Raw genomic sequence first — 15,721 nt, 5'->3', positions numbered from 1 at the left:
TAGAAGAATTGTGGACTTGTTTTCTTCACTCGTACTTGTCTGCCAACCACTCCCAAACACACAAAAAGGCCTATTTCTTATATATGCTAGCTGCACAAGGACAGGAGGATTGGTAAGTCTGATTAACTCTGGTAGAATAACAAGCCTCTTTTTTTGTTAGGAGGACTGGGCAGTCTATGGGGCCTCTAGTAGTGGATCAGTATTTAACCCCAGTATATGAATGGGCTTTGGGAGCCCATTCCACATAAAGAGATACTTTTTCAGCCTAGACACATTGCAGGGGGGCGGCCTGGGCTCTGCCCCAAATGATATGACAGACTTTGAAGACTCCCCATGGAAGGCCTCACCCTCCCTGGAGAGCAAAAAGAGGAGGGCTGGGGTTTGGTGGGGGTGATAGAGAAGGACAGGGGGGTGAGGGAATGGGGATTGAAATGTAAAACAACCTTGTTTCAAATTTAAATGAAAAAAGGAAAAAGAAAAAAGAAAGAGCCCAATAGTTCTACCATAAAAACTGACTCTCTCAAAGGGCAAATGAGAAAGGAAGATAGGTGTAAGTTCAGGAAAGTAATATGTATCATAATCTGTGAAATTTCATTAGACTGAAACCTTCCCTCTATCTTGTTAGTCCTAGTTGAAGTGCTTGAAGCCAGAAACATAAATGTCCCCTTGAGTGTCCTTGTTCTAAGAACTTACTCTCTGCTCTAAAGAATTTGTTTTCTTAGACTTGGAAACTGTTGAGGAGTGCCAGATGGATAGCCTTGAGACTGTGTTGTTTATCTGCACTGGAGCCCAGGTGTAGATGGGGATCCAGGCTTCCCACGGCCCCCCGATAAAGGCAGACACAACAGTCTGCAGTACACTCAAGTAGATATTTAGGGAGAATTTATTAGATTGGCTTACAGTACAATCTGGATAGCAACTTTGGCTGGCTTCATAATGAAGAGGCTGTAAATGGTAGCTGCTCAGCCTATCAGCCTGGGCACCTCAGTTGTTCAAGTCTGGCATCGAAGGTCTCGAGTTTAGGCTCTAGAGAGGATTCCTGGAGAGCCATTAGGCTCCAGCTCATGTTGGAAGGCTGCAGAAGCTGGGTTCTGAGGTCAGTAAAGTATGGCACCAGCTGTTGCAGAAAGGCAACAGGATGACAAACAGGTAAAAAGCAAAGATTTTTTTCCCCTCAGACCTCCTTTTGTCTGGCTGCCTTTGGAAGGTACACTATCTGTATTTCAGGGTAGGTCTTCTCACTTCAAATAACAGGGTCCAGGAAATTCATACAGGTGTGCCCAGAGGCTTACTGCTTACTTGATTCCAGATCCAGTCAAGTTGGCAACCAAGATTAACCCTTACAGTTGCCAATGACAATCTTCACAAATTCAGTCACTTTTAGGCTGTCTGGAGGAACAAGGTAAGCATGCATACTTGAAAGCCCATTCAGAGGCCCACTTCTCATCTTTTTCCTCCCTTTCCATTGATTTATAATTATTAATGTGTTTTTATTTCTGCAAAAACATGCCTATTTAACATCTTAGCTACTTTAATACTACCTTCTTATTTTTTCTTCATAATGTATTACAAATGTTTAAGAAACTTATCTAGCTGGACGTTGGTGTCACACACCTTTAGTCCCAGAGCTCTGGAGGCAGAGGCAGGAGGATCTCTGTGAGTTCTAGGTCAGCCTGGTCTACACAGCTAGTTCCAGAACAGGCTCCAAAGCAATACAGAGAAACCCTGTCTCAAAAAACAAAAACAAAAACAAACAAAAGAAACTTATCTAAGTAAAATATTAAGGCTGGACATTGTCACACTAACCTGTAATCCCAGGATTTGGTTAGGCAGAGGAAGGGGGACTGTTACAAATTCAGGGTTACCTGGCAAGTTCTAGGTTACTTAGGTATATGTAGTGAGCTAAGTCTCAAACAACAATAATTTTAAAAATTAAAATAAATAAAGTAAACTGCATGGTGATTATTATTCAATTAAAATAAAATGGATGGGCATAGTGGAACACTTCTTTAATACCAGCATCACTCAGAAGCCCAAGGCAAGTGAACCTCTGTCAGTTCAAGGTCAGCCTGATACACACAGTGGGTTCCAGGCCTATCAGGGCTACCTAATGAGGCCAATGAGGCCGTGTATCAAAAAAAAAAAAAAAAAAAAAAAAAAAAAAAAAAGAATTTAAAATAGATTTGGGAGATACATTTGCGTGGTTTGGTATGCTATGAGGTGCTCAATCAAGCTGATATTTCAGAAGCATAATAGTTTTTGCTGGAGATTGAACCTAAGGCCTTGTGAATGCTAAACAATTGTTTCACTGATGAGCTACATCTTCAGGCTGGGCTGATATTTTTAGATTTTTCAATAGTTAATAATTCTCTGAACAATGTTAGAGGCCAGAGTCTATACATAGCTTTTTGCAATTATAAGAATGGTACTATTTAGTTAAAAATGTAATTAAATCCATAATATCCACTACAATAAACAAAAAGTAGGAAATAAATATCCATCAATATGTTTTTCTTCCAAAATCTGTGATTGTAGGAAAAAATAATGATAGGAAGAAGAACTGTAAATCATAAAGAAAGAATAAATCAGGAATGAAGAGAGAAGGGTGTGGGGTGCCCATAACCTCAGCACTTGGAAGGCAAAGGCAAAGTGTTGTGATTTTGAGGCCATTCTAGGCTATATGACAAGAAAATGAGAGAAAGAAAGAAAAAAGGAGGAGGAAAAGAAGGGAGAGACTAACTTGACAAAGAATGGGAACTTATTTGAAGCATTTCTGGGCTGGGAGTTCTAAGAAAGTCAGTTAGAAGAGAAGAACAAACAAATAGAAACCTGAAAGATATGAAAGAATAATTCAGTGACCAAAAAAAAAAAAAAAAAATAAGGATTAATGGTATATGTTTCAAATTGAGGATGTGTGGGTGAAGGAAGGATGACAATGGCTAAGAAGTCTGTGAATTAAAAATAAAAACAGTACAAATGTTTGAACTGAAGACCAGGGTAGTAGTGTGACTGTAATTGGCAACCATAATCTCATAGGGAGTGGCACTATTAGGAGGTGTGAGTTTGTTGCAATAGTGGAAAGACTACCTTAAATGCCCTTCCCTTACAATGAGATTGATGACTACCTACCGTAAATGCCACCATAGAGCCTTCATCCAGTAGCTGATGGAAGCAGAAGCAGAGACTCACAGCTAAGCACTGAGCCAAACTCCTAGAGAGGGAGTTTCATAGAGGGAGGAGTGATGGGCAAAGGGGCCAAGACCATGCTGGAGTAAACTATAGAAACAACTGACCTAAGCAAGTGGTAGCTCAGGGATTTCAACCTGAAAGCTGGGGAGCCAGTATTAAGACCGAACCAGGCCCCCTGAATGTGGGTGCCAGTTGGAGGGCTTGGGCAGTCTATGGAGCCTCTGGCAGTGGAACCAGTATTTATTCCTAGAACATGAATGGGCTTTGGGAGCCCATTTGCTGTGGAGGGATAGTCTCTCAGCCTAGATACACATGGGAGGGCCTAGGTCCTGCCCCAAATGATGTGACAAACTTTTATGATTCCCCCATGGGAGGCCTCACCCTCCCTGAGGAGTGGATGGGGGTGGTGAGATGGGGGATTGGTGGCGGGAATGGGAGGATAGGAGGGAGAGGGAACTGGGATTGGTATGTAAAAGAAGACTTTTCAATTTTAATAAAAATTAATTTAAGAAAAGAAAACATGGCATTTTCTTCAAGTGTTTCTTGTAGAGAAACTGCCATGGTCACACTCAGAGGAGTAGGAAATCATTAAAAAAAGATGATCCTGTGGTCACTGTGTCTCTTCACAGTAAAAGAAACCCAAACTAATCTAGTGTTAAGCAGGGAAATTGATTTATGAAACAAGTAGACACATTGAGGCAAAATTGTAGAAAAATCGAAGGCAAAGAACCCTGAGACAGGGTTTCTCCTTGTAGTCCTGGCTGTCCTGGAACTAGCTCTGTACAGACCATGCTGGCCTTGAACTCACAGAAAACCACTTGCCTCTGCCTCCCAAGGGCTGGCATTAAAGTCATGTACCACCACTACTGGCCATAAAGGACAGAAGTCTTAAAAGGGAAAGGAGAGAGAAGATTAAACATCTATAGATTTAAAAAGTGACAATTGGCCAGGTGTGGTGGTGCACACACTTGAGTCCAGTACTTGAGAGGCAGAGGCAGGCAGATCTCATTGAATTTGAGGCCAGTCTGGTCTGCACAGTGAGTTCCAAGCCAACCAGAACTACACAAAATACAAAAAACAAAAACAAATACCTGAAGAGCATTTGTTGCTTTTGCAGAGGGCCCAGGTACAGTTCCCAGAACCCACAAAGTGGCTCACAACTGTCTGTAACTCCAGATCCAGGGTATCCATACCCTCTTTTGGGCCCTGTAGGCAGGCACTATGTGCCTGTGGCATACATGCATGCTTGCAGACAAAACACATATATACAAAATAGACAATTAAATAAATCTTAAACAATTCCAGAAAAATAGAAATGACAACTGGATTCACACTGGCTTTCTCATCTTCAATTAAAATTAGTAGGTGATAAAATCTTCAGAATGTAAAGAAAAACTGATTTTCAACCTAGATTTCTGTAACCAAATAAACTATTTTCAAGGCTGAGGGTAAAAAAAAAATCTGGTTTTTGTGGCATTTGCACCTGAATATACACACACCACACACACACACACACACACACACACACACACACACACACACACACAGAGCGATTCTGTAGTCTTTCCAATTTAATATTTGATATAATATCCAGTGAAGTTATCTGGGGCCTGCAGTTCCCTCTGTGATAAGATAATTACATTTTCCATATTTCTAAATTAATAACATAGCAGTTTATGTTGCCTGTTGCTTTTTTCCTGTTGCATTTAAAAATAAAGTTATTATTATTGTCTGTGTCTGTGGAGTTTGAACTTGGTTGGTCCATACTTTTTACCTGCTAAGGCATCTCCTGGGTCAGCCTCTTGCTTCCTGAATCATTGCTGGTAGCTGGTGTTCTATTTTGTAGCCCAAGCTTGTTTCCAATGCTGTACAACTGAGGATTGAACTCTTGGTCCTTCTGCCTTTACCTCCCCAGTGCTGGGATTATAGATGTGTGTCATCACACCTGGTTGGTCTTCAAATATATCCATTCAATTCATATTTATACCATACCCAGAGAAAGCTGTTTAAATCATCCTCTGAGTATCGTTTTCAGTATGTGCAGAATTTGGAGTGGCATCCACTTTGCTATTTGCAATACTAGATACTTGCACTTTTTTAAAAAGTATGCAAGACATGTGGAGGGATCTAGAATGGGTTGTTGGCTACTCATAGCATTTCCTCTCCAGTTTTGCTATTAGAACTTCAAATGCTCTCCAGATGAGGAATGTTTCTGGCCCAAGTTTCATCTTTCCCCACCATCATTTTCTGCTTCTAGGACTGGTCATGTGATCCAGCATGGAGAATGAAGATTCACAGGCACTTTGATACTTGGTATTTCTGAGTGAACCTTTGCTTCACAGATAAGAGGAATAATTTGACTGGCATTGGTACTTCTCCCTTCTTTCTGCCCTGGATCTGGGCAGACTTGAGTCCACTGTAGCACTCTGGCAGTCATCTAGGAAGCACATTGGAGTTTAGTTCCCAGAACCCTCAGTAGGTGGCTCACAACACCTGTAGCCTCAGCTCCAGGAGGTCTAACATCCTCTTCTGACTTCTGAAGACACCTGTATACACACACACACACACACACACACACACACACACACACACACACACACTCCAATGGAAATGTTGTTTTTCTCTTTACGAAATTCTTCTTTGTATCATTCCAATGTTAGTATATATGCACTGTCAAAGAATTATACAATTCTTAAAATGAAAATTCCTGAGCTATTGATGGACATTTCCACACCGATTGTACAAACCCATGGGATGTTTTCTATTTTTATTTTTATCAATTTCTTATTAATTTAGTTTTGACATTCCAATCCAAGTTCCCCCTCCCTCCTCTCTTCCTGCTCTCCCCCACCTCCCATCTGCTCCTTGGAGAGGCAAAGGCCTCCCCTAGGAAGTCTACTAAGTCTGTCTCATCCTCTCCTTGAAGCAGGACCAAGGCACCTCCCTACCCCCACCCCCATGTCTAGGCTGAGCAAGGTATTTCTCTCCATATAGAATGGGCTCTACTAAGTCAGTTTGTGCATTAGTGTTGGATCTTGGACCTACTGCCAGTGTTCCAGCCTCACCATTGTCACCAATATTAAGGGTGTCTACTTTGGTCTTAAGCAGGTGTCCCATTTGTCAGACCTGAGTCAGTGATCTCCCATTAGCTTGGGTCAGCTGATTCTGTGGGTTTACCCATCATGGTCTTGACTCCTTTGTTCATATTATTGCTCCTCCCTCACTTATTTTTTTGTACTCCAGGTAGTCAGACAGCCCAATGGTTAGTTGTAGCCTTCTTGCAATTGCTCTTAGTACTAGTTATAAATAATAACCGAATGCTAGTGATGGCAAACCTTGAAGCAGCAGAAAGTACTTTTTTTTCACGGATGTGCACACTTTGTCCTTGGCTCCTCTCAAAGCTCATGAGAGAGACAAGCTGTGATAAGACCAAGGGGGAGGGAAAGGTCTTGGGTCCTGGCAGAAATATGGCCAGAGGAAGTCATAAATGTAATAAAAAGGCTTTCTTGACTGCAGAAACAAATTCCAGCCTTTCCATCCAGACGGGCAGCTCTCTGGGTGGGCTGATTCTGAGTCAGTCAGACCCAGGCTATCTGTCCAGAAATCTAAAACAAATTCAATACCTTTGTGGATTAGAAATGCCTCACCTGGTCTGAACTCATTGCTCATTGTCATTAGTGTGGGGTTTGCAGCTGTGCCTCTGTTTCCCTCTCATATCAATAGCACACTTGCCATTAACTTTTGACAAAATACTTCACAAGTACAGATTGCATTTGTGAGAATTTAAAGGGTGACATATTTATGATCTCTTTTAAAAAGTTAGCAGTTGGGCTGGACAGTTGGTTTATTGGTTAAGAGCATTTGCCATTCTTGCATAGGACCTGGGTTTGGTTCCTAACACCCATATGATGGATCACCACTATTTGTAATTCTAGTTCAAGTCTGTGTGTGGTACATGTACATATACACAGACAAAACACTTATACATATAAAATAATAATAATAATAAAGTATAAACAAGAAGTGTGTGTTGCCTCTAAGCATGATGACTTGAGGTCTAGTTCATGTATTGGAAGGAGAGAACCAACTCCTGAAAGTTGTTCTCTGACCCCTCTGTGGGTTTGAACACACAGACACAAAAAATAATAAACATAAACAAATTTTAAAAGATTATTTAAAAATCTAGAAGTGGGCCTGGCGTTGGTAGCACATGCCTTTGATCCCAGCACTTGGGAGGCAGAGGCAGAGGCAGACAAATCTCTGTGAGTTCAAGGCCAGCCTGGTCTACAGAGCTAGTTCCAGGACAGGCTCCAAAGCAATCCAGAGAAACCTTGTCTCAAAAAAAAAAAAAAAAAAAAATTAGAAGTGGCTCATTTAGCACTAAATACTAAATATATTTGTGAGGATTTCCTCCATATGTTTGTGATAAAAGTCACAGAGGTTACTTTTCAGGTGTTTTGCTCTCTCTCTCTCTCTCTCTCTCTCTCTCTCTCTCTCTCTCTCTCTCCACAACAAATGTGTAGATTTCTTGTGAAACATAGCCTCACATGATTTTGGAGGCTGAGAAGTCACATGATTTTCCACCATAGGGAAGCTGGTGATGGAGTTCCAGTTCTAAGTAGAAGCCCTGAGATCTAGGGGAGCAATGATGTAATTCTTGGTCAAGGTTCAAGGGCCCAGAAGGAGGAGCACCAATACATGAGAGGTAAAAGGTGATGTCCCAGGAAGAGCAGAGCAGACTTACTGTTCTATTCATGGCTCCAGCAGAAAGGGTGTCTGTCCTGTAGTGAAGAAGAACCTTTAACTCAGACTACTGAAAGAAATGTACACATTCAGAAATAATGTTTCTTTTTGTCAGCTTTCTGGGCATCCCTTAGTCCAGTCTACCTAACAAAAATTAACTTAACACTAACCATCACAACTATGAAGGCAGAAATAGGAAGTACTGAGATCAGTAAAATGATGAGGATGATGATAATGACAGCAATATATTGCCATACTTGTTATTCTGAGTTCTTTATCTGAGCAGTACAGATCCAGTGAGACTTCACCCAACCTTGTAAGATAGGCAGCGATATTATTATGACTTTTTTAGATGATGAAATTAAGACACAGAAAAGTTAAGCCTATTCTAAAAATCACACCTTTAGCAGACACAGCAGGGGGAGGGGGACCATGGGCCCAGGTAATCATAACTACTAAGGAAAAGTCAAGGGTCTTGATATTTCCTTCAGAATGCTATAACAAAGTCAACTGGGAACTAGTACCTACACCTACCCAGGCACCATCTCTCAGTTTATGGATATTCTGGTGCTAGACAGAGCTCAAGGTATGTGCAACTTTAACCAAGTTCCCCAAGTGAGGTTGGCTTATAGCAATGATTAAGAAACACCCCTTTAAGATAACACAGGGCAAATGGCAGGTCAGCCATAAGTCAAGCAGGTGCTTGTGCTTGAAGTCTACATCGAGGACAGTTGGCTAAAGTTGTGTATAACGCTTTGTTTCCTAGTATTCAGAAAGGCTAAGTTCAGAGGGTAGAGAGCTCAATATTCTCTGTGAAACACTTGGTGTAAATCTACTTTGGAAGAAGGAAGGGTGTAGTCAAAGATCACCCTCATGCCTCCAATACTGCAGACTGTGTTCCCCCCTCATACAAAATAGTTATCTGTGTAGATTGTCTTACGTCCTACATTTGAAAGCTTTCCAGAGATGGGCCACTCAGCCTATGGAACTATAATTCCGTCACAGGTCTTCATCATTTATTTGTTTTAAATTGTCTTTTTGGATTGAATTCTTGTAACAATTCTTGGGGTCTGACTACACATATCATAAATCACACATTTGTTTAGAAAACGTTCCATCACATCAAAGAACATGCAACATAGATGCAGAAGAACCCGTCCTATGCCTCAGCTCTTGAAGTTGGGCATTACCAGTACCGTGAGTGTGTGTGTGTGTGTGTGTGTCCTATTCAGCTAGATCCTTTGACAGGGTTATACCCTTCTGAAACTTAAATCATGCGTTTTCTGATTGACAGGATTGATTCATTCATTCTTCAAAAGTGCTGAAGAGTCAGATTTAACTCAGACCAGGCAGATCTTTAAACTGTCGGAGTGAGGGAGGTCACGTCAAAAGTGACAAAAGCCACTTCACGGCAGCGTCCAGCTCGTCTTTGCTCCAAACAGCCCAACCACAGCGCGGCCCTCCAGGAGCGCGCGCAGTTTCTGCGCGTGGCCGGTTTGGGCCGAAACTACGTGTCCCGGCAGTCCGCGGGGCGGGTGGGAGGAGCCGGGCCGGGGGCGGGGGCCGAGAGGGGGCATTGTGTCGGCTCGCCGTGCGCGATCGTCCGCTCGCTGTGGGGTCAGGGTTGAGGCGTTAGCGGCCCGGGGAGGGAGGCCGGAGGAGCAGGAGCGCAGCAGCGTCCCCGGACGCCGGCGGGGGCGGCGGGAGCACCATGCGGATCGGCGCCCCGCGCCCTGCAGACCCCTCGCGAGGCACAGAGGCCAGGGCGGCGCCGGGGCGGCGGGGAGCATGAGGGCAGCCGGGGTCCGGCTGGGCTTGGAGCTCTGCTAGGGAGCGGTGTGAGTGGAACGAACGCTCGCCGGGACGCGGCTGAGGGCGGGAGCCGAGCGCCCGGGGTTGTGGGCATTTTGGACGCGGACGCCTGGGGCCCGGAGCCAGCCGGCGCTCCGGCACGCAGCCGACATGGGCAACGCGGGGAGCATGGACTCGCAGCAGACGGATTTCAGGGCGCACAACGTTCCACTGAAGCTGCCGATGCCCGAGCCAGGTGAACTGGAGGAGCGCTTTGCCATCGTACTGGTGAGTACGCGGAGGTCGGGCGCGGGCGGTGGGGCAGGCGGCTCAGCTGAACCCGCTCCTCCCGTCCCGAGGGCGAGGCTCGCACCTTCCCCATTGTGGGTTCGCTGCCTCGCTTCTTTCGGCCCCTCGCCCTGCGCTCTCTTTGGGTCCTGGGATGGGGAGAGGGCCTCGGGCCGGGCTACCCCGCCGGACACGAACCCATTGTCTGACGGGAGCGGCACCTCGCAGCGCGTGTGCCCAGGAGGTGCAGCGTGGGTGTGAAGGGAAGGTGGCTGGCCTGGGGCGAGTGAGCGATTAGCAGCTAAGGCTTTTTGTTCAAAGAATGAACACCAACCAGCAGACCCCGACTCCCTTCGCAGCATCCCCTGGACACCCAGCTCTGGGCCTGCGGGGTCTGCCGCTGACGCGCGCAGGTGGCTGGCCGCAGGCGCCGCGCCTGCACTTGGTCGGGCGAACTTGGAGAGTGGACATGTCGGCTGGGCAAATGGACAGCTCCCCCGAAAGAGAAAGAGGAGGCCGGCTGTAGAGTGGCGCCGGGGTCCCTCGGCGAGGAAGAGGCATTTGAAACCCAGACGGGGGAGAAGCGCCCGGAGCGGGGGAGAACCTCAGTGTGTTCTCTTTGGTCTTAAATCTTAAACCACAAAAATGTGCAGTTTGGCTGGGACGTGTTAAGAGCTGTCCTGACTTCTCGAGCGACCCCAGTTCCTCGAGCCGAGGCCACGGCTCCCTCCCGCATTCCCCATCTCTCAGCCTTCCCATTCCAGCTTCTCAATCAAAGACTGGAATCCTCTTTCCATTTCCTTTCGGGACTAAGTTTCTGGGACCTTCCCAACCGGAGTCTGCCTTGCTGGGAGCTCAAAAGGGTGTGACGTTTCTTCCCTTGTCCCTGCAAGTGTCCCAAGTGCAGTTGGTTCCTGGACTCCCAGTTTTAAGGTCCCAGCTTCTTTTAAGGGTTGTTGGGAAGGAAATGGGGTGGGGGTGGGGTGGGCCGACGCCTGCCTTCACATTCTGTTTCCCTTTTTCTAAACTCCTGCAAGACAAGGCAAGAACTTTGGGAGATGTCTGAAGCTTTGGATCAAAAGTTGATTTTCTGAGATTTGAACGTTGGGCAGGACATTGAAGCTGGTTTTCTTCATCCTTTGAAAAGGGGCTGCTTTGGTACTGAGAACGTGTTCTTGATGTCAGGCTTGCTTTGTGTGATCAGGGAGAAGAGAGGCTGCAGCTTTTTTAGCCCCCCCCCCCTGGAAATTGCTGTTAACTTGGGGGGAGAAAACAGGGTTGCCTGTTTTGCTTTGCATCGTCTGTGATCTCCCACAGCTGCTCCCACGTTATGCAAGATGGGACGCTGTGAAATGAAACAGCCTAAGCTTAATTACTTCTCAAGGCAGTCTGGTGCATACTTGACCCGTCTTTCCAGAGAGACAAACGGTGTTTCTTGAAAAAACTGTTCTTGACAGACACGATCGCTACTTTCTTTCTCTGGGTTTTTTGTTTTTCCTTTCATAGTGTGTGTTGTCTGTCTGTCTGAGAGAGAGAGTCAGACAGACAGCGAGACAGAGAGACAGATAGAGTGTACTTGGAGCGGGGAGCCAGTGACACAGGGAAGTCGGTGCAGCAGCCATGCTAATAACAATAATGCAATTAAGTTCTACTCAAGTGGGAGAGCATTTTTTTTTTTTTTGCAGGAGCTCTCAGTTACTCTGTTGATTAATAACACATGGTATGAATTAATCTTTAGGAAAATAATGCTCTTCATTAACTTGGTGGATTTGTGCTCCCATTGAGTTCAGCAGGTCACAAAGTGAAGTCTGTAGACTTTATGAGTGTAAGTCCCAGGCTCTTTGGGGTGTTGGTGTCTGTTGTGGCTACTTTTCCTCCACTATGTGTCATACAATTGACTGGATGCAATTCTGAGATTCTCAAAACCAGAAAATATGCTGACTTTTTTTTTTTTTTTTTTTGATAATTAAAAGGCTTTTGGAATCCTTGTGTTAGGGATACACTTGGACTACTGATGTTTACAATCTTGTCTAAGCCCCACTTACTATCGAAAGATGTGTGAAACTAGCTAACACACACACATACACACACACACACACACACACACACACACACACACACACACACACGTTATTTAGTCCCTTGTTGATTTCTCTTCTTCCTCCCTGAGGTTATTTACCCAGTGCACTCTACTTTGTTTTTCTTTCAGTTTCTCAAGTTGCTGAAGGCATCAGGAATACTTAATGCTAGAGATTCAGCTTGAAGGACAAGTTTTAGGAGGGAGATTTTATTAGATAGTACTTTTATATGTGTGTGTGTGTGTGTGTGTGTGTGTGAGAGAGAGAGAGAGAGAGAGAGAGAGAGAGAGAGACTCGCCATCCTTGAGCAATGAGAAACTTGTTGGCATTACTGATGTTAGTCCACCTCTGCCTTGGTGTGTACCCAGGCTGACCTCAAACTTGCTGCCTACCTACTTTAGCCTTCTGCATGCTGGGCTTACATGTGTGCCACCACACCAGATCTATTTCATTTTCTTATACAATAAAGATCACAAGGGATTTGGGGAGGAAAACTAGATTTACACTGTGCAGAGAAGCACCTCATTGTAGGTATTCCACATTTTAGGAATTTAATTCTTGTAAGGAAAGCCTCTCCCTCTCTGAGCTTGCTTCCTTCCTTCCTTCCTTCCTTCCTTCCTTCCTTCCTTCCTTTCTTTCTTTCTTTCTTTTAATGTCTGTATAGGAGTGAGTGTCGGATTCTCTGGAACTGGAGTTACCAATAGTTGTGAACTGGAAATTGAACTCTGGACCCTGGTCCTTTCGAAGAGCAGCCAGTGCTCTTTACCACTAAGCTATCTCTCCAGCCCATCTAGGAGGATTCAGGATTACTATAATGGTAGTTGCAAACTTATGTTTAAGGAAAAGTGACCTTCTGTATCTACCTCTCTTGTGGAGCTATAGGTGATATTTGTGTTTGTATGTGTGGCCACCTATGATCCCACACCTGTGGTGTTTATGTTCTACTGTTTAGTGCAAGTGTCTTAAATTATGAGTTTAGTTATCTGCTTCAGGCTTTGATAGATACATGTAGATATATATTTTATAGGTGACATCAGTCTGCATTATTTGGTCTTACACATGGATTCCATGTCCATGTGGCTTTCTATTGCACTTACTAAGCATTGTCTAGTCCTTGAGGTCACATACAAGCAAATCCTTCTTTATTCTTCATATTCAAATAGGATGCTGTGAAGGCAATTTCTTAGTTGGTGCTTCATGCAGTGGTTTATCCAAGAATGCCACTTTCCCATTAGGCACTCCATAATATTGTCTACTTTCAGCTGTCAGTCACTGTTACAAATGTGGAATGTAAGTCATTTGATGCCTTTGTTGAGGAGTTATTTTAAGGATTCTTTTCTTTAAACTTCACGGAAAAGGGTGATTTAAGTCCTCTGACATAGTCTCCTGAGTCTCTATGGCATCATACAGCCCTGTGAGCAGATATAAAAAGGAAGACGATGAAGTAATGGTTTAGGGCAATCTTATCCTTGAAATTGGGAACTTCTTCAGTTTCAGACTCATTTGTGTCAGGGTCCTTGTCATCCCCCCCCCCACTCCTGGGAGTGAATTTAGTCACTTAGCCTTAGGAAGGGGTTGGGAGCACTTTTGAGTGCCTACTGTAAATGACTATACCTCATGCTGACCTGTGTGCCTGCACCTGGGCTGGCTGGCCATCAACAGTGCTAGAGATGTGTAAATACTAAGATCTGAATTGTGTAAATGTGTAAATACTAAGAACTGAAGTTGTGGTTGTTATTAAATCACCAAGCTGGAATTTTAACCAGATTTGGATGTCTTCCTCCCATTCTCCTGGTCTCCCCTTATGCTATGATTTCTCAAATCTGAAATTGGGAAGAAAAGGAGCCTGGGAATAGCAGTAAAAGATCCCAGAATATGGTAAATGCCAGGTTCAGACTGTATACAGTTGACAGAAAATCTTTAGAAGTGGCCATAGCAAGGTGCATTTGAGCTGTCTTGGTGCCCGACTTGGTGGCATCTACTCAACTCTTGTATGTCCAGTCATGGAAGTAAAACAACTTCTTCTCCTTCTCCTTCTCCTTCTGGGTTTGTGACTCTCTCTGTAGAGCAGGTTGACTTCGAACTTACAGAGATCCACCTGCCTCTGCCTCCAGAGTGCTGGGATCAAAGCCAAAAGCTTAGGGTTTAGCAAACCAGAAGGAGGAGCCAACTGTCACTTGAATGCTCACACTTCTGTGGAGGGGACAGAGATAGGTCACAATAGTTAGGTTTGATTCCCATTTGTGGAGAAGATGGTGGGTGGGAGTGTAGTGAGCCCATCTCATACTGCTTATTTGTTTTCTCACATCCTTTCCCCTGCTGTGAAGGAAAGAGAGTTTGGGAGGGGGCAGACTTGTCAGTTGGAAACATCAGTTTCACCCTGGGCAGCAGCTCTCTGAAACTGTGGCCCTTCCCCTTACAGTGAACATGGTGGTTTTGGGCCATTCCTACTATCATTATGAACATGTATGTACTTTTTGTAGTAGATATGGCACTGATGACCAAAAGGTGCTCTCAGTGTAAATGTTTGGAGCCTGTGATAGGCTCTCAGCAATGCAAATTGTGTGGATTCTTATACATTCTCAAGGGAAAATAACTTGTTTTGCACCTGGCTCATCATTTAGCAGAAAAAAAAAAAAAAAAAAAAACATTGCCCTCAGAAGCAGGAGAACTACTTTCTGGAATTGTTTGCTGCACCAGCTTGGGCACAGTCCCTGGTTTTGCTCATTAGTTGATAGGGATTAAGTTTGGCACAGATTTTAGAATAGTTGAAGGAAGGAGTGAAATATAACACATTGTGATTCTTTGTCCCACTTCGTGTTAGTGTCTATTACTCTTGTAATAGACAATTGTTTAGTTCAACTCCCAGTGGTGCTAGAGACCTGTGAGCCTATCACTTGGGGAGCTAAGGGACAGGGATGTCAATTAGCCTGAACTGTATAATTGAGACCCTGTGTCAAAAACAAACAAACAAACAAACAAATCTTTGTAATGTATTCTGTATGGTCTGGAGAGTAAAATTTCCCTAGGTCAGTGGCTAAAATTCAGGTGAAAGTAAGGGGAGATGTTTGAGTGTTTAGGATTGTCAAAAAATTGATAATGACTCCTTTACTGACAGTGTCCACATAGTGTTATGTGAAAGATGCTATGACAGGAAGATCCTTCCCACTCCAAACTACATACAGCAGGTGGTTTGGCATTCAAGCACTTGTGCTGAGATGCCTTTCTGGAGGTGAACCATCCCCTGCAGATTGTAGACACACAATATAGCATCCAAGAGTTGGGGAGGAGCTCCTTGACGATCCCTCTTGGGCTCAAAGAAGGAAAGATGTGTAGACCCCTGCTTCCTTTGGAAAGTCATTGGCTTCATAAGAATGATTGCCCGAAGGACTAAGACAGCACAGGTGTCAGGAAGTGACTAAGAAGCAAAGGGCAGGGGATTTAGCTCAGTCAGTTGAGTGATTGCTTAGCCCTGGGTTGGATGCCCAGCTCCGCCTAAAGACATGATTGGCTGTGCTTATAATATCAGCAATGGGGATGTAGAGGCAGGAGGACCAGAAGTTCAAGTTTATCCTTGGCTATATATTAAGCTACAGAGCAGCTTAAAAAAAAAAAACAAATTCCAACGCCCT

The 15,721-nt window shown here is 44.3% G+C and overlaps 1 protein-coding gene across 6 annotated transcripts in view; it reads left to right on the top strand.

Annotated features, from left to right (window-relative positions):
- The first annotated feature begins 9,566 nt into the window (after positions 1-9,566).
- Fmnl2 (formin like 2) overlaps positions 9,567-15,721 on the top strand; it is a 270,688-nt gene continuing 264,533 nt past the window's right edge. For all 6 annotated transcript variants that reach the window (XR_007834547.1, XM_051184696.1, XM_051184692.1 and 3 more), the window contains exon 1: positions 9,567-10,011. Coding sequence is in view for 5 of the 6 variants with exons in the window: in XM_051184696.1 (XP_051040653.1) it covers positions 9,895-10,011 (117 nt within the window). In the remaining variant the exon portion in view is untranslated. The remainder of the gene's footprint in view (positions 10,012-15,721) is intronic.

Source organism: Phodopus roborovskii, unplaced genomic scaffold (genome assembly GCF_943737965.1).
Source record: "Phodopus roborovskii unplaced genomic scaffold, PHOROB, whole genome shotgun sequence".
Classification (NCBI taxonomy): domain Eukaryota; kingdom Metazoa; phylum Chordata; class Mammalia; order Rodentia; family Cricetidae; genus Phodopus; species Phodopus roborovskii.
The sequence above is the reverse complement of the archived record's forward strand: the minus strand, read 5'-3'. Positions and strand labels throughout refer to the sequence as shown.